The 25,314-nt window shown below is 34.8% G+C and overlaps 2 protein-coding genes across 6 annotated transcripts in view; one reads left to right on the top strand and one right to left on the bottom strand.

The window, feature by feature from the left end:
* The window catches only part of ALG6 (ALG6 alpha-1,3-glucosyltransferase), a 36,159-nt gene extending 25,901 nt beyond the window's left edge, over positions 1–10,258 (top strand). For 3 of the 4 annotated variants that reach the window (XM_081144407.1, XM_081144408.1, XM_081144409.1), the window contains 6 exons: positions 366–451; positions 1,858–1,942; positions 5,492–5,562; positions 7,472–7,540; positions 7,640–7,838; positions 8,681–10,161. In XM_081144407.1, the coding sequence (XP_081000533.1) occupies positions 366–451; positions 1,858–1,942; positions 5,492–5,562; positions 7,472–7,540; positions 7,640–7,838; positions 8,681–8,878 (708 nt within the window). In that variant the 3' untranslated portion in view covers positions 8,879–10,161. Of the gene's footprint in view, positions 1–365; positions 452–1,857; positions 1,943–5,491; positions 5,563–7,471; positions 7,541–7,639; positions 7,839–8,680 lie in introns of all 4 variants that reach the window. The other variant, XM_081144410.1, reaches the window with a different exon arrangement.
* A 2,667-nt stretch (positions 10,259–12,925) lies between these two features.
* Positions 12,926–25,314, bottom strand: part of ITGB3BP (integrin subunit beta 3 binding protein) — a 38,922-nt gene continuing 26,533 nt past the window's right edge. For both annotated transcript variants that reach the window (XM_081144415.1, XM_081144414.1), the window contains exons 5-9: positions 24,208–24,286; positions 22,347–22,440; positions 21,842–21,901; positions 15,381–15,431; positions 12,926–13,258 (exon numbers count right to left, since the gene is read on the bottom strand). In XM_081144415.1, coding sequence (XP_081000541.1) covers positions 15,382–15,431; positions 21,842–21,901; positions 22,347–22,440; positions 24,208–24,286 — 283 coding nt within the window. In that variant the 3' untranslated portion in view covers positions 12,926–13,258; position 15,381. The remainder of the gene's footprint in view (positions 13,259–15,380; positions 15,432–21,841; positions 21,902–22,346; positions 22,441–24,207; positions 24,287–25,314) is intronic.

The following is a 25,314-nucleotide window of genomic DNA, read 5'->3' on the forward strand; positions in this document are numbered from 1 at the left end:
AACGGGTCACATAATATGCGTTCTACAAATTAGGAAAACAAAAATTTTCTAGAAAAATTTTCAAAGATGAATAACTTCATTGTTTTGGGATAGTGTGCTGTGCTTTGAAAAATATTAAGTATTTCTTGGCAAGGTCTAGGTTATGGTTGGGTAGTGATTTAGATCAACTCCCATTGCAAAAAAATGAAAAATGCTTGTCTGTGTATGTACATACTCATTACTTGGAGAGTTTAATCAACTTAGTTATAAAATTGTGAACAAAAGCTTCTCGTCTCACAAGTTTATTTAGAGGTTATGGACTGTATTTTGTGGAGTTTATTTCCTTCATTCATATCAGAATGTAAAACTAACAACTCTTTTTTAAGGATAAAGTAGCCAATATTTGGTGCAGCTTAAGTGTCTTTCTGAAGATCAAGGATATTTTGCCACATCACATCCAGATAAAAATCAGGTAAGACACAGAGTTTGTATGCAGTGTTTCATGTGCTTTTCTCTAAAAGTGCTATGGTGATACCTCAGTCAGCTGGCATCGTTAGGGAATGAGCTGCTCTTCGTTGTGAGTCTTCCACATAATGTAAACCTATCCCTCTATACAACAACCCTTTCATTTGAAATATTTGAAGTGCAGATCTTCCTGGGTTGTTCCTGCTTCCCTCCTCCTTAGTCAGAGAGTTTGCTCACCGTGAGTGAACATGATGCTGAAGAGCCATGGGTTTCAGTGGTGTATCAGTCAGGGCTCAACCAGAGAGGAAGCATGGGTAGGGATCGGGTGTGTGTGCGTGTGTGTGTGTCCCCACGTGTATGAATTGCTATGAGGAATTGGCTTCTACAGTTGTGGGGGCTGGCTAGGCAAACTGGAAGTCCACAGGGCATTCAGGAAGGAATCTTTAAGGGGAAGGAAGAGAGATTCAGACCCAGCTGCTGTTAAGAATCCCGGAGCTTAGGGAAGGCCTAAGCCCTTTTACACGGCTTCCAACTGATTGCATCAGGGGCACCCAGACTGTCTTCCTAAAGGTTAACTTAAAATCAGCTGATTAGGGACTTTTTTTAGATCTGCAAAATCTCTTCCCAGCAGCACCAAGATTCGTGTTTGAGGGACTGGGTGAGGGAGTGTGTGCTGCACAGGGGTGCTGCCTCCCGCTGTCCGCTTCTTTCAGGAATACCCCTTGCAGCCCGTGGCACACGGAGCGGGAGTGCGGCCCATCGCGGCCCCACCACAGAGCCCCCCAAGCGGGACGTCGGTTACTGCACTGCGCTGGGGTCCTTGCTTTCAGGGCTGTTCACCGTGGTGCTGCGTGGCTCCGATGGCTCTGCCGATGGCGTTCTTTTCACCTGCCCAGCCACCATCACTAGAGGCAGCTCTGCAGCTTCCAACCTGTTTTTGTTGTTGTTGTTTTAAATTTACCATGGGCTTGAAAATCAGATAATCAACTTTTGTGAAATAAGGACCAGAGAGATTCTCTTACGAGTACATTTTATGAATGTTTCTGTTACAAATATAACATTGTCTCTTTATACGTGATTATGCTTTCTTATTTTGAGTGTTTATAATTGACGTTTAGCTATCTGTCTTTGTATCTTTCCTATAAATGATACTAAATAGTAAAGTAACATAAGCAACATTTACTGCTATGATGTTTTGTTCTGTTATACAAACATACATATATTAAAGAGCATACATATTTCAGTGTATGGATTTTATTGAAATGTTACTTAGTCTTAAATTTTAAAAATAAAAATAAACTTTAATTTGAAATCAACTTGATAAGTAATGTGATCCTTATATTTAAAAAAGTCTTTGTTTTGGCTATATACCTTTACAGAGAAAACAAATATTTTATTTTTATTCATTTTTAGCTCTTGTTTTACCTTTCTGAGCCTGCTTCCTGCATGTATAAAATTAATACTTCAGCCCTCTCCCAAAGGATTCAGATTTACTCTGGTAAGTTTTTCATTTTTTAGATACGTAATTCTTGCTGCAACTGATCTTTTAAAAATAGAGATAATTATTTTCTTGCTTTATTGGATCGGGACATTCATTTATTTGATGAACATTTATTGAGTGTCTGACATACTTAGGCGCTGTGTTGGGCACTAGGTTGAGCAATCAGAATCTTTCAGTTTAATTCAACAGTTATTGTTCTGCTTTGTATTGGTCAATGAGGGAATGCAAAGAAGAAAACAATGGCGATAGGCAGATGCTTAAATAATTCTGTGATAAAGCAGATGGTATTAAGTTCTATTTGGTACTGATTAGGCGCTATGACTGTGGGGGAAAAGGAGATAGTACTTGGGGGGCAGATGTTGGACAGCCTCTTAGAGCAAGTGGGGTTGGAGCTAAAGTTTGACAGCTGGGCAAGATTTGGAATTGGGGTTTATACAGCAGAAGAGAATTCAAGGCAGGAGGAGGAGCTTGAAGGTAGAGAGGTGAGAAACGATAGGGGATGCTCTGGGAACAGCTATTGAACGGCGAAATTCGTGTGACGTGTGCGTGTGTGTGCGCGCGCGTGTGTGTGCGTGTGTGTGTGTTGAGAGGATATAGTGAGAGATAAGAGTCAAACCGGATCAGATTGTATAAGAGCTCGAATGTCGGGTTGGATAAGTTGGAGCTGGATTTGTGTGCAAGAGGAGCCAGAAAAAGACTTTTCAGATGACTTGTGTCGGTTTGAAGATGCATTGGTTCCATTTCCTACAGTTTAGGGTTTCTCCGAGTGGGTTTACAAATCCCTCCAGGTTGTATTTCTGTGGTACTTTTACAATTTTGTTCCTGTGTGCCTTGGCCTATAAAATGACATTTTAAAAATATCTTTTATTATGTCAAGAAAATTTGGTTTATGAAAACAGTAAGTCAGTGGACTTTATAAGGGGACATTTTAAGAATTAGGGTTTCAACCCTGGGACTGCCACATACTTACGTTACATTCCAAAGGCAAGCGGTGACATAGCATACCGGTGAAATACTTGCGAAGTGCCTGTCAGTACCACAGTGTACAATAGATAGTTTCATGTTCTTCTTCTCTTTTTATCGCCTTTTTATTGATGCTTTCTGCTGTTTCATTCTGTGAATGAACTCTGAGCACACTGTCATCTATGGTTAATATTCTATAAGACTTTTAGAACCAGAGGGATATGGTTAATAATGCTCTGATGTCTTCAGTGGGCCTAACTGGAAATATCGGCACGCTTATATAAGATGATGCTATTTTTCTAGGAAATGGCATGCTAAATAAAGGTAGATTTCAAAGATAATGGAATGCAATTTCAGAGTCTGAGTAAATGTGGTCGTGCTAGAGATGATTACTTTCAAGGATTATAAGCCAGAAAGAACATTTTCTCTCTCCGAGTTTCCTAATTTTATTCTGTTTTAATACAAACCGCTGTGTTTAAAAAACAAAAAACAAAAAAGACTTATATTAATGACTTTTGTTATTTTATTTTTGTTGGTAATGTTTTGAATTCTTAGTGAGTACCTCTGAGAGCTTTAAAAACATTTCTCATTTTAATTAAAGTGTTTTCCTTTCCATGAAGATTGAATTACTCTCAATTCAATGCTCAATGTAAGTCTATGATTGAGGTAATTGGTAGTATGAACACTAATATATTTATAGCAGCAGAATACTTGATATTTAATTTATTCGAGTACTAACTATTGAGTGCTCTCTAATGTGTCAGGCCCTTTTCTAGGTACGGGCATGTAAGTGAATGGCAGCTGACATCCCTGCTTTCTTAATTGGGGCCTTTCATGCTCAAGGCAGAAGAATTACAATGAACAAAATAAACCAGTTAAGAAGAAAATATCTGGGAGTAATGAGGGCTATGAAGAAAATAGTGTTAGCCCGGCCGGCATGGCTCAGCGGTTGAGCATCAACCTAAGACCCAGGGGTTTGTGGTTCGGTTCCCGGTCAGGGCACATGCCCAGGTTGCAGCTCCATCCCCAGTTGGGGGCGTGCAGGAGGCAGCCGATCAATGACTCTCATCATTGATGTTTCTCTCTCTCTCTCTCCCTCTCGCTTCCTCTCTCTGAAATCAATAAAGACATATTTAAAAAAGAAAATAGTGTTATATGAAAAGACTGCTGGTGGGCTTGGTTAGGGGGCACTACTTTAGATTGAGGAAGGGAAGGCCTTTCTAGGGAAGTGACATTGAGCCTAGAACTGAAGGGCCAACAACAAAGAGCCAATCACAAGATGATCTGGGCTCTGACTTGATAAAAGCAAGTTTTTCCCTAAGGCAGGAACACGTTTGGCATGTTGAGGCATAAAGGCACCGGTGTGAGCGCTCGTGTGCGATGAGTGAGGGAGACAGTATTGGACAGGACCCAGACAGCACAGGAGTGCGGATTTTATTCTAAGTGAAGTGACAAGGGCCTCTGTGTGATCTGACATGGTGGCTGAGTGGAGAATGGATTGGAAGGAGGCAAGTGTTACCAATTAGGAGGTTACTGCAGTAGTTCAGGAGAAAGGGGGTGGCTCAGAGCACCCTTCCACCACCGTCAGCAGAGGGGAAGGACAGAAGCGGGGGAACATTATTTAGGAGGCGGTGTAGGTAGGAATTGCCAATGGATTGGATGTGTAGCACGTACAAGGTAGTGACCCACGTTTTTTGCTTGAACTAAATTGGATGTATATAGATGTCTAAGACTCAGAATATAAACTTCTGAAAATGGAGCTATTTAATTTTTTATTTAAAACCCCAAATGGCAAATGATTACTTTATAAAACATTTAGTATATTTTATTGAAGTGCACGTTTTCTTTTTCTTTTTCTTTTAAAATTAAATGTACTGGGGTAATATTGATTAATAACATAATTTTCAGGTGTACAAGATTATAATTCAACATTTGTTTACTTTATTGTGTGCTCACCACCCGAAGTCTGGTGTGCGTCCGTCACCATATATTTGACCCCTTTACCCAGTTCCCCCTCCCCCGACCCTCTTCCCCTCTGTAACCACCACTCTGTTGTCTGTGTCTATGAGTTTGTTTTTGTTTGTTTCATTAGTTCATTTGTTACTTTTTGTTTTATATTCCATGTATGGGTGAAATTATATGTATTATATGGATGATTATAAAATTTAACATATTTTATTGAAAGGCATGTTTTAAAAACGCTGAAATAGATTGTTTTGCCAGTTTTAGATTTTGACCTTGTCTTTCATGCTTTTTAATTTAAATTGTCAGAGATCCCAGGGGAAGGTGAAGGTGTGATTGTTGTGTCTGAAGTATTTAGTAGTTTTGTTTATTAATAACTGAGTCTCAATGAACTTATTTTACATGGTTAGTATAGTATTATAATCAGCTTTTAAAAAATATTTTGATTATATATTTGAATAAAATATGCATATTAGTGTTATGTATATATTTTCTTTCTAGATGGAAGCCACATTAAACTTTAAAGTTTTATTTGAAATGATTTTTATTCAGGTTCATAATGAAATTGCAATCATACTTTATAAGTTGTTATATCTCATTTTCCCTCTCTTTCCCTTAAAGGTTACCTGTGCACTGTCATTCTTTTTATTTTCTTTCCAAGTACATGAGAAGTCCATTCTCTTAGTATCATTGTAAGTAAAATATTTTAGTGTTTTATTTACTTATTTACTGTTATGCACTTATAACATACAAGTTTATTAGTTACATATAATTACCTAAGTGCAAAACACAGCTATGCAGGTGTTATATAGTTGCATAAAATTATTTCATAAAATTATATATTTTTCAGAATGATGATCTTTTACAGTTTTACTTTATATTTTAAACTGAAAGAAGTCATAGAATTATTACCAAAATACTTATTTCTTCCTGTTTCTTCCTATATATTTTCTATATGCTAATAAAAAATGTCTCCCAAAGAGGCCTTCCTCAGATTGGAGTCTCTTTGTGATCTTTGCCTTTTTCGTTTCCATGTCTATTCGGTAGCCTTTTTCACCCCTTAAGGGGCTTTCATACGTTGCCTCATTTCTCTTTATCAAAACCTTTGGCTAGACCCTATTGGCAATCTCTAACCAGACTACTTTGTTTTAGGAGCATTACATTTTTCCCCCTGGTCTTCATAGAAATTGGATGACAGTTGGGGGTATATTATCCCAATATTAAAATAGTATTTGCCTAGAACACATTGGAATACTTGAATCTCAACCTACAAGGTTCCTGTGGAAGATACTGTACAGAGTGACCAATGGCAAATGGGAGGTGGAACTTTGGACTAAAACTGCAGTTCGTAGCTTTATAGCTGGGCTGGCCTATGTGGAAGGCTTCTTTGCTTGAACAAAATAGTCTCATATCATTGCAGCCTGAGAGGACAGCTTGATTTCACCCTCCAAAGTCTAAACCTGAGTCATCACTATTATATTTTATGAGGCTAGGCTGACCCTGCACAAATACCTAATGCGAGGGGGACAGAACTGTGGAGAGGTATTGCTTTCAAACATGTATATGTTCCCCAGAATTTCTACCCCATAGAAAGCAGCCCATTCAGTGACCTGTAATCTGACCATTCAGGTTAGCTCTAGGGCCCTGAATAGTAGATAATACTTGTGTTTTTTCAACTACTTAACAATACAGGATATTATTATTTTTTCAATTACACCTAAGAAAAAAGGTTAAATCAATCATTATTCAAGGACATATGGTAAGTAAGTGGCAGAAACAAGACTGGGACTCAGGTCTTCTGGCTTAGCCCCTTTCTTGAGCATTACTGCCACAGTTGAATCCAGAAGGTAGTGGGACTAGGCGTTGGTGTTAAGGTCAGAATTTGCACTTGTGACCCTAAACAGCTCCTAGGTAAAGTCAGTGGCTCCATTTATTGGCATTGCGCTTCCTGTTCCGATACTATTGCTCTTCTCATGTAGCTTCTTCCTATTGATTCTTTCCTCTTTTCTTTTACTCTACCATCGTAAATGTTTCTCTTTGTAGTTCTTTGCCTCTGTTGTCCTCTCTTCAGTGGCAGGTGATGATCCTATCTGTTACAACTTTAGCTGGTTAACTAAGCTGAGTAATACGTAACATGCGGGATCAGAAAAAAGAAAATTGAAAACCGCTATACTGGGAATTCATTTCATATTTACCAAGTATGATGAAATATGTATATATGAAGCAGCTCTCTTTCTCTGTTTAGATCTGTTATCTGATTCTTTTTTTAAGCTATTGTATGACAGAAGAAATATTCCATTGGGGGATTGAATTCTGGAAGCAGCACTGGAAAGTTATTTTGAGGAGTTGACACCTCCTCTGTGTTTACTCACTTAGTTTGGATTGATATATATATATATACATATATATATATATATGTATATATATATATATATATGAATCAGTAGTCCATATGAAGACCTTGCTGGCTGTTTTACGTGGTTTTTTTTAGCTACCCTGACAATAACACATAAAATGTTTATATTTTTTACAAGTAAGTGTTGAAATTATATTCTATAAGATTAAAGATTTTTTTGTTTTGTTTTGTTTTTATCATTTTAGACCCGTCTGCTTAGTTTTAAGTGAAATTCCTTTTATGTCTACTTGGTTTTTACTTGTGTCAACATTTAGGTGAGTCAAACCAATTTCCATATAATATTTTCAGTGTAGTTCCTATAAACTCATGTAAAACGTTTTTACAAAGTGATTATGGTTTGTTTTCCCTTACAGTATGCTACCTCTTCTGTTGAAGGATGGCCTCCTAATGCCCACAGTTGTGACAGTGATGGCATTTTTTATAGCTTGTGCAACTTCCTTTTCAATATTTGAAAAGACTTCGGAAGAAGATCTACAGTTGAAATCCTTTTCCGTTTCTGTTAGGAAATATCTTCCATGTTTTACATTTCTTCCCAGAGTTATACAGCATTTGGTAAGTGGGTCAGTTTTTAGGGAGTGATGCTTAGCTTATGCCGGTACCACATTGTCTCAATGACTGTAGCTTTGTAGTTAGTTTTAAAATTGAAAACGAGTCCTCCAATTTTGTTCTTTTTCAAGATTGTTTTAGCTTTCTGCATTCCTATTCTATTTCCACATTATTTTTAGGACTAACTCATTAATTTCTAACAAAAACCACATTAACTGTGATGTTAACTGTGGGTTTTTTATAGATGGCCTTTATTTGGTTAGGAAGGCCTTCCAGTCCTAGTTCATTGAGTGTTTTTGCCATGAAAAGGTATTGGGTATCATCTGTCCTAGGTAACTTTCTTCAGTGCCCGGGTGGTATGAAGTATAAGACAGGGGTTCTCAGGCTTTTGTTACATATAGGAATCACTCAGAGAACTTTAAAAAATACTGAGGCCTAGTCCAGAAACTCATTTAATTGGTCTTGGGTGTAGGGTGGGCATTGAGATATATAACCGTAACTGATTCTAACTTGCAGCCTAGATTGAGAGCCACCATGAAGAGATTGTACCGCCCCCAATTCTCCCTCCTTCCGCTTCAGTTCTGCTGATTTACAGCTGTAAATCAGTGTGACCAGTACATTTAAAATTTCTTTTATGTTATTTAATACTTCTTTCCTGGCCAGCGTGCCTCAGTGGTTGAGCATCCACCTATGATCCAGTAGATCACAGTTTGATTCCTGCTTGGGGCATGTACCTGGGTTGCGATTGATGATTCTCTCATCATTGATGTTTCTATCTCTCTCCCTTCCTCTCTCTGAAATCAATAAAATCATATTAAAAAAATAATACTTCTTTTTCCTCCTTACAGTTTCATATGTCAGTAATCACTATGGTCCTCCTGACACTGATGACTGTAACACTGGATCCTCCTCAGAAATACCCGGACTTGTTTTCTGTATTGGTGTGTTTTGTGTCCTGCTTGAAATTCCTGTTCTTCTTGGTATACTTTAACATTATAGTCATGTGGGATTCAAAAAGTGAAAGAAATCAGAAGAAAATCGACTAGCTGTATCCACAAATGTGAAAACGTTAACAGTGCTAAAAGGTTTGGTGAATTTTTTGCGGTGTGTAAATGAAATGATCGTTTGAGTGTTATGGAATTATAGGGGAGGAGATGGTGGTGGTCATTGTTCTCTACACAAATAAAAGTATTTGGGCCAGTATGGCTCAGCAGTTGAGCATTGACCCAGGAACCAAGAGTTCCCTGGTTCAATTCCCAGTCAGGGCACATGCCCAGGTTGTGGGCTCGATCCCCAGTAGGGGGCGTGCAGGAGGCAGCCGATCGATGATGTTTCTCTCTCATCGATGTTTTTATCTCCGTCTCTCTTCCTTCCTCTCTCTAAAAACCAATAAAAAGATATTTTTAAAAAAAGTATTTGGGGACCAAAGCCCAATGGAGGTTTTTATTTTCTAACTATTGACTGGCCAAGACATTGGAGTTTTGTTAATATGCAGTTATTCAAGTGGGAAAACAAAAAGTGTCCTTCATCCCAGTATTTACTTAGGAAATGTACTCCATTATTTGTCGTCTTGAAACAATCTGCAAATACGGTGAGTTTAATGGGGGAACTTAGCCCCTTATTTTTAAAGGAAATTACTAATTTTGGTATTTAAATGTTTTCTTGCCCTGGCTGGGTAGCTCAGTTGGTTAGAGCGTCATTTCGAAACACCAAGGTTGTAGGTTTGATTCCCAGACAGGGCACATACAAGAATCAATAGGTAATGCATAAATAAGTGGGACAATAAATTGATGTTTCTCTCTCTCCCTTCTCTCTCTAAAATCAATCAATAAAAAATATTTTAAAAATGTTGTTTTCTTACATTTTAGAATGGAAGTAATATGTACTCCATTCTTTAGAAATTATATCTCCGGTATTAAACTTGTGATCATCTTTTAAATTACTATGAGAAGGCAATTTAAACTGCTGGAAGTTTTAACATGCCTTATTATATGTGCAAATTTGAATTTTTTTAACAAGGCAGAGACTAAACTGTGTTTTTTCCAAGAATGCCAATTTACTTGACTGTAATTAAACAATGAATTTTCCTGAATTTAAGTCTAAGTGGTATGAGTGAAGTCTCTTTATTACTCATGAGCACTAGGTTCTAAACTTCCAGGATCACTTTAAGTTAAATGCCCTTATGCAGGATGTCATCCTTCTTTTATATTCTAGGATGGTTCAAGGTTACCAGCGCCATGAGACTTGCATCATGCCTCATGTTAACTTGGCCCCGTTAATCCTGGACCGCTCTATCTTAGCAGAAGCCCATCTTTACTCTATAATTCAAATGGTAAAAATAATGTATTATACCAGTGCTATAGTTTCTCATGGGAAGATGTGCTTTCTGTAGTCTGTGATAAAAATAAAACAATCATTGTCCCATCAACATATATTTTTAACGAATATATTTCTTTTCTAAGACAGCCATTAAAGCAAATTAATTGGTGGTGTATTTTTAAAAAAGGCAAGCCAAACACATACATACAAAGAAAATCTGGTTTTAGACATGGACAGCCACAGGCCGATGCAAGAAGGTATGTGTTTCTCAGTCTGAGAAAGGGAGAGGGTTTAGACAAAGCGAAAATCAAGAAGTATTTCTTTTTCCAAGTAAATGTGCATAAAGACTCAAAGGCCAGGTCCGCAGAGAAAAGCAGCCTTGAATCACTGCCGAATCAGCAGGAACATCGCTGTCCATGGTCACCATCTGTAATCAGTATGCCCAAATGTCAGCCTCTTGGCTGGCTGGTGGGGTCTTATTTTTTTTATTTTTTGTATTAGTATAGTTCTGTTTAGCACAGGATGTTGATTTAAATCAATGATAAGGAAGTTCTAACTCCTGAATAACTGTAATAGAGAAATGTTACTTGAAAATAAAAGTATTATATAAACATTAATAAAATAGAATGCACCCATATTCAAGGAATCTTACAGGTAAGTCCTGTAAATAAAGTATTTTCCAGAGGATTTAATCTAATATTGTTGAGTTACATTGTAGTTTTTATGGATACTCATAGCAATTATCTTAAGTATTGCTTATATCTGTTAGAAACCAGTTTAAGAAGAGTCCACGCAGAACTTTGAGAGATTAAGTTCCAAAATATCGAAAATGTCGAGTGAGGAATTAAGATCACAGAAACAGGCAATTCTGTCAGCTCTACCCAGGACTATTGGGATGTTTTAATACAAAATATTTAGGTTTTATAAAAATTTTGAAGATTTCTCACTTTCTTCACTAATATACCTGTCAAAAATGAACCCTTCTAAGTTATTTTCAAGTTCATTTTAGAGGGAAGGATTGTTTCTGAAATGCAGTTTTCTCTGTTGCCAATAAACTTAGGTTTGCTTCTTAAAATGAAGAGAATAGGGTGTATGTTCATGTATCAAATATGAGGTTCTGAAGTCATTTTCCCTTGAGCCCTTAGGGAGGGGAGAAAAATCCCCGATGTAGCATTCTGTCCAAATGATAAACCACAACTAAGTGAGTGAAACATTTACAAAAGTCAAGGCAGCCCAAGGAGCCTCTCTGTTCAATAGAAAGAGAGTAAGAGATGGATAGGATGTAACTAAATAATGGTTGGAGTAACACAATGGTTTCAAGTCTCAATTGGTCTTTCTTCTGTTATGTTCACTGGAAAATCAGGGCCAAGTGTATCCACCCCCCACCCCATATAAACATTAGTTTTGTGTGTGGATCTTTCTGCTTTGTCCTTCATGTGGCCTCCAAGGGTGATAAACCGAGAGTCATCTGATCTACAATGAAGAGAACTGAGAAATGATTCTTAGCAGCCCCAGCTGTTCTGAAAGGCAAAAGCTTAGTATATCAAGAGGTCAAATATACAGTAACTGATTTAATAGCATTAAGCACATACCTACATAACTTGGATTACATATGAAACAAATCTTCTTAACCCTTTATTTCCTTACTAATGTAGGTTTCTTTAGATGTTTTGACTTACATTCTAAGGTTTTCAGTGCTAAGGACACAAAGGAATTATCCTTTTTGGTACATTTTAGGTAATGTTCTATTATGAGGGCTGTATCACAAAGTGTTCTTAATATTTAGTAGATTATCTCAAAAATCTTATTTAAATAGTACCAATAAAATCATCAGAGAAGGCAATTAGATTTAATAGTTAATTGGGCTACTGTTTAGTATCTATGTCACTTAAATTAATAGTTTTTAAAAAATAACTTATTTTCATTTTAAGAGGTGAATTTTAAATTTCTCTAAATGGAAATTGTTATTTTCAACCTTAATTTATTAAATTTCGTTTCAGATTTTCAAATAGTATTTTTATTTTTGTGATACATTGAATTAAGTGACCTGGTAATATCTTATATAAATTTTAAGACTTAGAGCAAGTACCAAGGAGTAACATTTATTCCCTATAGAAAAACAATGTTATCAAGTTATAACACATTCTGTGATTCTCTCTTCCCCTTTATTTTGTGACAGCACCAACAGATGATATAAAACAACACCATAGTAAAACAGAAATCTAAATTAGTGCTTTAAAATAATTCGGAGGGAATTACACACTGTCCCATAAGAAAAATTCTCTTCTTTAAATTCAGTAATCTGTGTAGTTCAGTTTAAAAACCATTTAAGGGGAGGGGGCGGGAAGAGATTAACTAAAGAATTTATATGCACATATGCATAACCCATGGACACAGACAATAGTGTGGTGAAGGCCAGGGGAGGGAGTGAGGAGGAGGGATTTTATATGGGGGGAAAAAGGGACATCTGTAATACTTTCAACAATAAAGATAAATTTTTAAAAAACTATTTAAATATCTTAATGCATCCCAGTATTTTATGAAAGGGGTAAAAATTTTAAAACTTTGAAAATATTCTCTACAATAGAAATAACTAGAGTATAATAAAAATTCATCCCTGAGATAGTAGCTACAAAATAAAATTCTAGATAAATTTTTAAAGTTTTTAACAAATCTAATTAATATACATCTGGGGCTTTAAATGGAAAAACTGGTACCTAATTCCACTCACCATTAGATTTAATGAGTTTTAAAATATATAGCTTTACCAAAGGTGCCATTTTCATAAATGCTTTATTAAGTCTATCCACAAATGCTACAAGTATACAGAAGTATACATGATATAGAATATAAGTCAAGATCCTTGTCTACATGTTGGCTTATTCATTAAAGGGTCAAGAAGAAATGTATTATTTACATTGAGATTATCTACTGGTGTGTGTAGAAAGTTTAAATTAGCTGCAAGAAATTTTATCTAGACATGCACCTGCCTAGTGCTGTGATCTGGTATTTACTGGGCAGATTAATTACAAACATTTCTTCTGTTCCTTTAAATATGATCAGGCAGATGCAGAGGTTGGTGGTCATAGTGCATTTCTTCTGAATGCCTAGAGGATATAAAAGATGATGATTATTAAATCATCAAGAATTAGTTTCCAAATTAACATGCATCTCATACATAAGAAATGATTTAAACACCCATTTGCCGTGTCATTTCATACCTTGTTTAGATACTGGTAATCTCATTTGCTTGTTTTTGAGTCTTCTAAGCAAGATTCACCTTCAGAAATAATTGTCAGTATGACTACTCTGACATAGCACTCCTCACTTTATGTGAATATGGATTTTGACATACTTCTGAGAGTGTTCTAAAACTACAACAGGACCTACTGAAAATACCAAAATCTACATGCCTTTTGTCTATGAGCCTTAAGGGCCATTCAGCAGGTGTTTCCTCCAACAGCTGCCCCCCAAAAAAGACAGTATTTACTGACATTCCTATCACAGTGTGTCCCTCTGGGGACTCCTAGTGGTGGTAGAAGCTCTTACCTGTTTGGCCTTAGGACCCTTGTGTGAAAGGAAGGTTTTAAAGAAAGCAGTCATTGGCAACTGATGGCACATATTCCCCTAGGGCATGTGGACCATTCACTTCTGAAATACCCCTTCCTTGGTTACATCGGAGTTCTGAAGAAGTAATGCATGATGGGCTGCTATTCTTGAGTCTACATGTATTCTTCTTATCCTATAAGACAGGTTGCCAACTAGACTTGCCAATCAACTTCCACTAACTAGTTTGAGTCTGGTCTGAACCTCCATAGGAATTTTAAGCACTCTAGTGTTCACTTAATATCCTTGTAAGTTATTGATACACAGTTATAAGAACTAATGATAATATTATAGAAGAAAGGAAGACTGATTTATTAGTTACTATGGGGGAGGCACTAATTATTTTGTACCATCCCACAGGTAAATATTATCGGTCCCATTTTTTAATCAAGGTTTAGGGGAATTAAGTATCTTGTTTAAGGCCACACAGCTAAGTAAGTAATATAGCTGGTGCTGTTTGAAAGTTAAATGGGGTATATCTAAAGCACTTATAACAGTGCCTGGCATACTGAAAGTGCTCAATAAATGTTAGCTGTTATTATAAGCTATTATTTTGTGTGTGCAACAGAACAAACATTTTAATGAATGAAGTGACATGATTTTCTATATAAGATGCTTTGCAGATATTTTAAGAAGAGCTAGTTTGTTAGGAAGCTGATATTAATCACTTAAGACACCATTTCTAAAGAAATGTATTTTCAGGATAGAACAGAATTCTTTCATTTTGCATTATTTCTAAGAGATAGCAGATAACATCTGGTTAGCTTCTAAGAGAATGAATACTGATGCCACTAAGTTTCGGATAATGTTGGTTCTTCATGTGGCCCTACAGTTACAGGTACCGTAAACACTAACATCACATCATGACTCATACTGCTTCTAGCTAGCTAAGTTATAATAAGGTGTTTATAAATATATCATATTTTACTTGTATTGCCAAATGCACAGGAACTGTTTTAAAGAACAACTATTAATATATAATTATTTAATCAATTTAGCACATTTGCAAATTCATAGACTTGTATCTTGCTCAGTCAGAGGTGCCCTCTAACCCACCTCAGTATCTAATTAGCTATTTACACTAAAGGTGGTCAATTAAGGGTCCTCTTTACACTTACGTATAAATATGCTCCCTCTGACTTTGTCTTAATCTTCACCCGAGGATATTTTTTCCATTGCTTTTCACCGAGAGTCGAAGGGAGGGAGAGAAACGTTGATGTGAGAGAGACACATCGATTGGTTGCCTCCTGCACACACCCCGACCGGTGCCGGGATGGAGCCAGCAACTGAGGTATGTGCCCTTGACCGGAACCGAACCCGAGACCCTTCAGTCCACTGGCCGACACTCTAACCACTGAGCAGCCAGCTGGGGCCCGCTGACTTTTAAAGCTAGCCTAGTCAGTTCAACAGTGTTCTTTTTAATCAGTCTCTAACAGATTTTGTCAGACTGCCCTCCTATTATTTATAAGAACAGATTAAATATAATCAACTAAACCTCCAAAGCACAAGGCCTATTTTCTTTGTAGACAGAACCAAATTTGATAATATAAGTAAAATGTTTCCACCTGAACAAGACGGTGAAATTTAACAAGGCTATACTCAATTAGAAAGGTGAAGCATTACCTCAATTTAAAATGGCTTGAAGGAATTCATAGCTGTCAAGATGACGTAACTCTATATGAAAGAAAAAAAAATTTATTTTTTCAGAAAACAGTTCAGCATAAGTTGTCACAGTATATAATGCAGAATAAATGCTGAATCAAAATGAAATTAAAGACCCCAAACATAAAGTTTTACTTTATAATTAGCAGCTTTGGGGCTATAAATTCTCATTTCAATAGCCTACTGATTCACCTGATTCTGTTTCAGAATGTATATTTAAAAATTTAGGATGAAAACTGCCAAGAGATTTATTATAAGGTATGGTTATGGTTTATTATAATTACTTGTCTTTTGTGCCAGATTCTGTGATCCCTGTCTTGTTCATTAGTGTATCCCCAATGCTGGAACAGTGCCTGGCTCATAGTAGGTATTCAATAAATGTTAAATGAATGAGGCATTAAGAAGGCAGCAATTTGTAAGTATTTGAACATATTTCAGTAATTTAAAAATTCTTAGAGTGACCATTTGTTTTTACTCATTCACTGAACATGCATGTGGACCTTCTATCTGGGCTTTATAGTAGGTTGTGGGGCTACAATATAGAGATGACTTTTTGTAACCAATCACAATACACTACAACACTGCAACATGATACATTTATAAACATTCAGACAAGTGTAGAAGTCTAGAAGATGAAGCAATTTAGCTTTACCTAGGTGAGCTGGGGAGAGTCTCACAGAGGATGTGACATCTGAGACTGGCTTTAAAGAATGAGCAGAAGTTTACTAGACAGAGAAGAAAGAAAGAGCAATCCAGGTAGAGAGAGAAGCAGTAGAGAGGCCTGGAGTCCCAAAAGAGAGATTCTAGCATATGGTGGAAATAGTATGAATTGAAATGATTACTTTCCTCCTATGTGAGGTCTGAGCTAAAGGGAAATCACTTAACATTTACTTATTATACAGGTCCTGCTTTAAACTATATAGTTAGCTATATTAACACTATACATATCTACTTTATTATTATGTATGTATTTAAAATATATAAACCACTTAGAAAATTTAATTAACTCTTTTTTTGAAGAGCTTTTCTCACTACTCTAAGAGTTAAAATGGAAAAAAAAAAGTGTTCACCTGTCAGGTAACATAAAACCAATTTCTACTAAATGTGCCAGAAGAATTTTTCTCCACCTCAAGAACAGTTAGTCTTCAGTCTGTTCATTACTGTCTTTTTATAGTATTTTTATTTAATAAAACCTATTAAGACTACCATACAAATCTCTTTACTTATGCTTTTATCTTTTAGCTGATCAATTTTTATATTGCTGACATCCCTTCTTCACCATTTGCTCATTTAAAAATTCATAGTATGTGAGATATGTCTCTGGAGAAAATGTCTATAAAATTTGTTACAGCTGGCAAATGTGTATGAGTCAGTGATAGCACATGACTAAATGCTTCACAGAAAATAAAATTTGTTTCTGTAGTAAGCAGAACTGTTTAAATGTTATTTATTTTTATGTTTCAAAGAAAATATATTGTGAAGTGCTGCATTGATTTAATACGCAACAATGTCTGTGTACACGCTGTAGAAAGAAAATTTATGAAACCTTTGCACAACTCCTTTAATTGAATTTTCCAAATCTCTCACCACACACAAATAATCAATATCTTCTGCAGAGAAAACCAGTCAGAATTATTACAGTCTTTCGTTTCAATTTTGTTGTCATCAGCACATACAGAGCACCTGGATATTTGTAATGTCTGATAGCAGGTTATTTATACCTCTTAAACACATAATTGCTATTAAATGAGTTCAAGTCTATGGTTTAATTTTTTTTTTCACTGCTTACTTACTTAAAAGATAAAAATTATCATACTTCTAAATCATGGAAAAAAATTCCTTAAAAGGCTGTGAAAAGTAATAAAGCAGTTTGTTTTTCCTTAAATCCTAGGCAAATGTCAAGTAAGCAGTAGAAACGTACCCCCAAAACAGTGATGAATAATGTAAAAAGGAGCATTAACATTATAAAGAGGAAAGGTCTGACCCACGCACAGCTTACATGACAGCTGAACCCTTACAAAGAGCTGAGGACCACAGTTGTACGTACATTAATGTATATTTGTGACCAAAACTATTATCTTTTTAAAAAAATCTCCATATAAACTTAGAATGTTAAAGCACAGAGGGAATTTTTGTTGTTTCTCTTAATGTCTAAACTTTAAACCTCAGTACTTTTAAAACTGAAGTATTTGTTTGAAAAATCATATTGTTTAATGTTAAGATATAATAGAAAAAGCTAAAAGGGTAGTAGTCTTTTAAGAGTAAAATTATTTAGCTGATTTTTTCAAGACTGAGTGGGAGAAAGAACAACATATTTTTAAGTTGAAAAATACTTCAGTGGGTGGTTAGAATGAAAAGGCAGCATCAAACTATTTTATAGTCTTAGAATAGAAGAAGTTTAAAATTTGTCCTGTAGTCCAAAAATTTGAAAACTTTAAAATCTTATAACCAAGATGAATTTTACAATGTAAGAAGACAGTAAGTTAGCGGAAGAAAACAGAATATAGTCTGTGCTTTTCTTTTTAAGGCTAGAGATAGAAATTCTGAAATATTTTGTATTACAAACAGCTGAAACAAGCAACTTTTTTGAACAATGTAAAGTTCAGATGGTTAACATTTCATTTAAAATATGCATACTACAACCTACACAATTATTCTCAAAAATGATAAAATATGTTTTGGACTGAAGCTAAGTGTCTAGATTTCATATCTTGGCAACTGCTCTACAATTTGCTTACATTCTTTTCAAAAACATTTTGTTTACTGGAAGTACTAGCCACAGACAAACAATGATGGTATTTTCTAATATCTCCAGAAAAAATGAAAATACTTAGTACCACATAATGCCATCTATTGACTTAGGAATATTTGTATCAAGTTGTTTTAAGTTGAGGTTGATTATGTAAAGTAAATTTCATGCCTTATCATGTGATGATACTGTGACATTCCATCTCTATCAAACCATTGAATGGTCATATGTTTTAAATGTTCAGCATAACAAATTAAAAATAATTATGAAAATTCACATCCAAATGTAATAGAAAAAGAACCTTTCATTTCATTATTTTTCTAATAGTCATAAAGCCAATATTATCAAGGAAAGTGAAGTTAGGCTTACTTCCTAAGTAACTTAAAAAAGAAAGAAGCGTTCCTTTGTTTAAAATCTGCAGTTGGCAGAGGAGATCCTCTTTTACTTACACTATCAAGGCATTCCCTGATTTGCAAGGTCCAGGTCTTCTGAAAATGATAAAAATCTCAGTGTACCTTTAAAAATTTTTTTGAATAAGTCATAAAAAGCCTTAAGAATGTGTGTCAGATGTGTATTTATTTAAAACACTAGAGTGTTATTTTTACAAGTATACTGTTCTGCCATAATAAAGACTGCAACTGATGCTAAACAAGCTAGCACTGAAACTGAAAAACTATACATCTAGGAGACCAATTTGAAGGGGGAACTATAGCAAAAGTGTTGGAATGCTCCTGGTATTGTCTACTTTAACTATTCTAGGAAAATTTATAAGAATTTGAAGGACATTCTTTTGATAGTGAAACAAGTAATTTGTTTATTCTCATTTCATAATTACCTAATAAAAGAAATCCAATACATATTATAGGGCTGATTTTTATATTACATATTTCCTAACTATGTAACTTTTAATATTATGACAATTCCCAAAACATTTTTAAATTTAGACAATTCTGGGTAACAGCAAACTAAAAGAAAAGAGTAAAGTAGAAATTTCTATAAAAAGTTGAAGGCCAGATCCCCAAATAAGAAACATATAAAGCAAACTAGTTTGAGATGTTGAAAGAAAACTAACAAAGTCCTCTAAAGGTGAATGTATAAATAGGATGGGTTTAAAGTTATTAACTCAGAAAAAAGTCTACATATATATGTGCATATATTGCCATACATCATTTTTAACCAAAAATAAAAAAAAAATGCCACCAAAAAAAAATACACATAATATTAGGAACCAGAGTAAAAAGAAAAGCACCCAGTAAAAATATATAGCTCAGCTCTACCCCATTAGTTCAGTTGGTTAGAGTGTCGTTCTGATATGCCAATGTAGCGGGTCCATTCTCAGTCAGGGCAAATCAATCAATGAACGCATAAATAAGTGGGACAACAAATCAATGTTTCTCTCAATAAAAAATTTAAAAAAATATATATATATAGCTCAACCTCCAATTAAAAAGAAAATAAGCTTCAATCTATTTTTCAGGCACTACTTCAAAATAGTTAAAAAGTTAAAGAAGGTTTGAATACCTTAGCAAATATAAAGAGCTAGTGTAGCTCTTGCCAAGAAACAGAAAGGGAAAATGATATATATGCTAGTATACACAATATACACATGATATATAACATATATATAATATATACATAACATGTTACATACTATATATTAACTCAGTTTTCATTTAAACCATAACAAATAATCAATGCTTATTAGAAATTTAAAAACATAATATAATAATATAATCTCTCTGCACAAAGAAATACTTAGTCCTTCGGGGAAATGTCGTAATGGGCAAGTCAGTTTTGTGTTTTTTTAAATATGTTTTTATTGATTTTAGAGAAAGAAGAAGGGAGAGGGAGAAATGGAAACATCAGTGAGAGAGAAAAATCTATCGGCTGCCTCCTACATGCCCCCAACTGGGGATTGAGCCCGAAACCTGGGCATGCGCCCTAACTGGGAATCAAACCCATGACCTCTTGGTGCATGGGTCAATCACTGAGCAGCACTGGCCAGGCTGGGCAAGTCAGTTTTAATGCCTAAAACATTAGAAAATAGATTTAAGATTGATCATCATAAACGCACAAAGAATCAGTATATACTGTTTAACTGAAAGGTGAGAACTGTTTTAACACATGGAAATAACTTTAATGTCTTCAATGTTTAGGGAAGGAAACAACTGATTTGGAAATTTTTCTCCATTAATTTTTAGCAGCGACAATTCACTGATTTGTTCTACAACTTTCCCTACCTCAGTTCTCAAAACTGTTGGCAGAAGCCAACTATATAAAGTCTAATTCTAATTAGTTCCAGGAAATTACAGATTTAAAAGAAAATCACACAACTGGCAGAATATATAGACTCAAGATTTCCTCTAACTGGAAAATAATAAACTTTACAATGTCCTATTAGAAACTTGTCAAGTTTGGAGAGATTGAAACCACTGAAACCCATATGTGAAGTTCTACAGCATTGGATAAAAGGAATCTCAAGCCTATTCTAAGAAAGGGCTACCTTCATGTTCTTCAATTCTTGGGATCACAACAGAAGTTAGCTGCTTGACTGAATGGCTCATGAAGCCTGCTCAGCTCCCTTCCCACATGAGTTCTGGAGGAGACTTGACATGGCTGCTGGCCTGCCATGACTTAGTTGGCTTTTGGAACTGACCAGCAGGGAATCCTAGTACTTTCCACTGCAAACTCATCACCAGCTGTTAAAGATCCTAAACCACAGTCTAACATAATACCTAGATTGGCTGAACCAGTTTCAGTTATGCCTCATGTTTGAATATGAAAGGTGGGATGACTGGATGATTTGACTTGTTTTAGGAAGAGGCAATAGGGAATAATGAGAAGATCATACTTTCTAAGATCAGACTGGTCTTTAGTTGGAATCCCTTCTCTGAGACTTAAGTAGCAGTTTCTTTAGGCAAGTTATTTAACATTTTCTATGTTCTTGTTCCTTATCTATAATGGCAATAATAACAGCTATCTTGCAGAGTTGCTGTGAAGATCTGCTGATCCCAGTAATAATCATAGCAATTATTGGTACTCAAAAATGGCAGACTAAAACATGGCTACTCATTTCAAGGCCTGCCTCTGCAGAGACTGCTAACTGCCATTCATGTCATAATATTAAAATGATGCCAGTTAAGTTGGTTAAAGGTTTTAATATTTAACGGTCCATGGTTATTTTGCTTACTGAGGTGTGGCTGTGCATGTGTTATGGGAACTTAAAACCTACTAATTTCATAACCCATACTTTGAAATGCTCAGAGGCCTGAGTTAATAGTAGATCCAACATCATTAATGATATGAGTTTTTAGAACACTGGTTCCAAAGTAACTCTATGCTTTGTGTCTCCTTCTAATTCACCATTTAAAGCTGCTGTATATTAATGCATTGTTGTCCTATTTGTCTGGATTCTTGAAAACAACTTTTAATAAAACTACAAAAATTAAATCTTAAACTGAAACTTTTATTTTAAAAGATATTTTAAAAGTTCAGTCATCAAGGAAGTTGAGCTCATCAGACATGGTCTTCTGCTAAATGCAATATAAAATTTTTCAAATGAGATTCCTGGTCTTTTAAGAGTATACTAAAAGACTCATAATGATTGGTTTTAAATGGAAAAATGAGATGAGAGGATCTCTTTTATATAATAAATTGAAACACAACTTTTTACCTTTGTTAGAAAGTTCTGAACTCTTCTTTTCAAACAGTTTTTGTATTATTACTTTTGTCACTAGAAGAAAAACAATCTCATGTTAAGAATGAACGTGGAACATGAATAATTTCTCATCTTGGAAGAAACAACTTCATGAAAAAAATAATTCAGAGCAATACATATGCATAGGTATCAAGTACAAAATGCAATACCTTGTTATACCTTATTTTAAGAATAAGCACTACATAAAAAAGCCCAATTCCAGTTGTGAAGGTACATTCTTTCTCTTTACATTCAAGAGGAATCTCTGAAATAACATATCCTGGTAAAAGATACGTGGCTTCTTATTCTTTAAATAATACTTCTATCACATGTCCAGTAGTGAGATATATAAAGAAGTCTGTCAAATTTAAATTTGGGAAAAATTGATAGGCTTATCTTTAAAGTTGAAAATATTAAAATATTTATCTAAGTATGCAAACAAGGAATGGAAAGACACCACTGTAAACTCATAAAGTCTTACATAGTTCTTTTGTTTTCTTCAACTCTCTTTTTAAGAAACATGGTCCATAGGAGATACCAATTAGATTTTCAAGCTTCCTACTGTTTTCCAAAGCCTAAAAGAAAGTAATTTAAAATGAGTTACGTAAGTTCTCTTCAAATATAGTATTACTAACAAATCTAATGAAAATACTGTTTCCTTCATCTGAAAAACTTAAACTCTACGGTAGGAAATTTAACAATTTTTGGTAGGTTAACTATTATGAGCTTTAAAATGTCTGAATAAAAATGACTTATTAACTAAAAAGACTAAACATAATCTACAAATTTACTTTTAAATGTGAAAAAGCCAAATATTACTAAAATATAATGAATTATTAATTTTTATAAAAGAAAAGAAATTCCCATGAAAAGTAAATTAAACATATCCCCTACAAACTGTTTCCTGAATTGGATTCTTTAATCTGGGGCTTCTCTCTTATTCTTATTTTCAAATGGGGTAGTAGAAATATAAAATATTATATATGCCATATATGCCAAAAAATTGGATAATATGGACTAAAAGGAAAATTCCTAGAAACATGCAATCTTCTAAAACTGAAGCAGGAAGAACCAGAGAATCTAAATAGACAGATTACAACTAGTGAAATTGAAGCAGTAATAAAAAATTCCCAACAAACCAAAGTCGTGGATAGGATGGCCTCATAGAAGAATTTTACCAAACATTCAAAGAACTAATACCTACCATTTTCAAATTATTCCACAAAATTCAAGAGGAAGGAAGACTCCTAAGCTCTTTTCTGAAGACAGCATTATCCTAATTCCAAAACCAGATACTGACACTGCACTTAGCATAATATTCTTCAGGTATATCCATGCTCTCACAAAGGATACATTTTTCTTTCTTTTATGGCCAAGTAGTATTTCACTGTGTAAATGTACCACAGCTGTTTATCCATTCATCTACTGATGGACACTTGGGCTGCTTTCAAATCTTGGCTATTGTAAATAACACTGTAATTAACACAGGGTTGCACATATTCTTTCAAATTAGTGGTTTGGGTTTCTTCTGATAAATTCCCAGAAGAAAAACAGCTGGGTTCATAAGGCAGTTCCATTTAAAATTTTTTGAGATAACTCCATATTGCTTTCCACAGTAGCTGTACCAATCTGCATTCCCACCAACAGTAAGAAAAAGAAAAAAAAAGACACTACAAAGAAAGAAAATTATAAGCCAATATCCCTGATGAACACAGATGCTAAAATCCTCAACAAAATATTAGCAGTACCTGCAAATCAATAAATGTGATCACCACATAAACAAAATGAAGTATAAAAATCACATGATCATATCAATAGATGCAGAAAAATCATTTGATAAAATCCAGCACTCGTTTATGACAAAAACTCTCAGCAAAGTGGGAATAGAGGGGACATATGTCAACACAATAAAGGCCACATACTACAAACCTACAGTCAACATCACATTCAATGAGCAAAAACTAAAAGCATTTCCCTTAAGACTGGGAACAAGGCAGGAATGTCCTCCTCTCTCACCACTCTTACTCAACATAGTACTGGAAGTCTGAGTCACAGCAGTGAGACAAGAAGAAGAGATAAGAGGCATCCAAAGTGGAAAAGCAGTAAACTTGTCATTATTCACAAATAACATGATATTATATGTAGAGAACCCTAAAGATTCCACCAAAAAACTACTAGAACTGAGAAATGATTTCAGTAAAGTAGCAGAATACAAAATAAATATCCAGAAATCAATTGCATTTCTCTACACCAATAATGAACTATCAGAAAGGGAAACTAAGAAAACAATCCCATTTACAATTACATCAAAAAATATATAAGATGCCAAAAGAAAAGCAAACCTGTGTAATACTTAAACTTTGAATTATTTTCACGATTTCCTCTGATGATTTCTCAACTTTAGATAGCAACACCATTAATCTGTGAATAAAAAAATATATATTTAGCAAGATTAAGCATTTAAACACAAGTCATTTTCAGAGCTTTAATTCTTTTTAAAGAATTTTACATTCAGTTTTTATTCCTTTTCTTTACATTTTTCAAAGTGGTTACAGATGTAAACACTCCTTCATTCTTTCATTCCTTTACAAGATAATATATTATCAACCACCCTGTCTTTTGGAGTTTCACTTTTTCTCATTCCCACTGAGCAGTAGGAGAAAAGATTGCAGACCTAAAAAATGTCCAAGCCTGTAGAGGATTTTTATTAAAAGTTTATTTGAGGCAAACTGGCAACATGTTGGAAAGCATGATCTCAACTGCTCCTGGAGAATGACAGTTTGCTGTTTCTTTTACACATTTGGAATTAAGGAGAGAACATAAAAAGATTATATGAAGGTGGAAGAAAGCAAAGTACAGAATAGTTAACAAGATTATGTTCTCTCTTTTGGGTGGTCACACCTTCAAGGGGTCTGGGAGGGAGGATTGCTTCTGACAGTTCAAAGGTGTGTTAACCTAGATACACAAGAATAACAGACAGGGCTTAAGTTATAGTCCTGCGGCATGAAAATCCACTGTGACCTGCCCAGTTATGAATTTATGATCAGATCAACCTGTGAGGTTAATTTCAGTTAGATTTATTACAGAGTCCCCTTTTCATCCATAAGATATAGTTGGCTTATTTCTTTTCCCACAATACCAAGTTTGAAAACATTAATAGACCATTGTCTCCTTATTTACCTAGATCTAAGTCTATGAATCACTGTTACCCAGTGATTTCTTTTAAAATAAAAAAGTAAGTTTTTGGCTTTAATCTATTACAGTGTTAAAAAGATACAAAGGCACTCTCAAATTTGAAAACAAAGGAAACTTCACTTGTAATCCTAATTCCTGAACATATCTCTAGTTAGCATTCTGGAAAAATTTCTTAGTTTTTTTTTTTTAAACATTTCTGTAACTTTATATAATACTTTCTTTGCTTAATATAACATTACACACACACACACACA

The sequence above is a fragment of the Miniopterus schreibersii genome, assembly GCF_964146895.1.
Source record: "Miniopterus schreibersii genome assembly, chromosome: 8".
NCBI classification, from domain to species: Eukaryota; Metazoa; Chordata; class Mammalia; order Chiroptera; family Miniopteridae; genus Miniopterus; species Miniopterus schreibersii.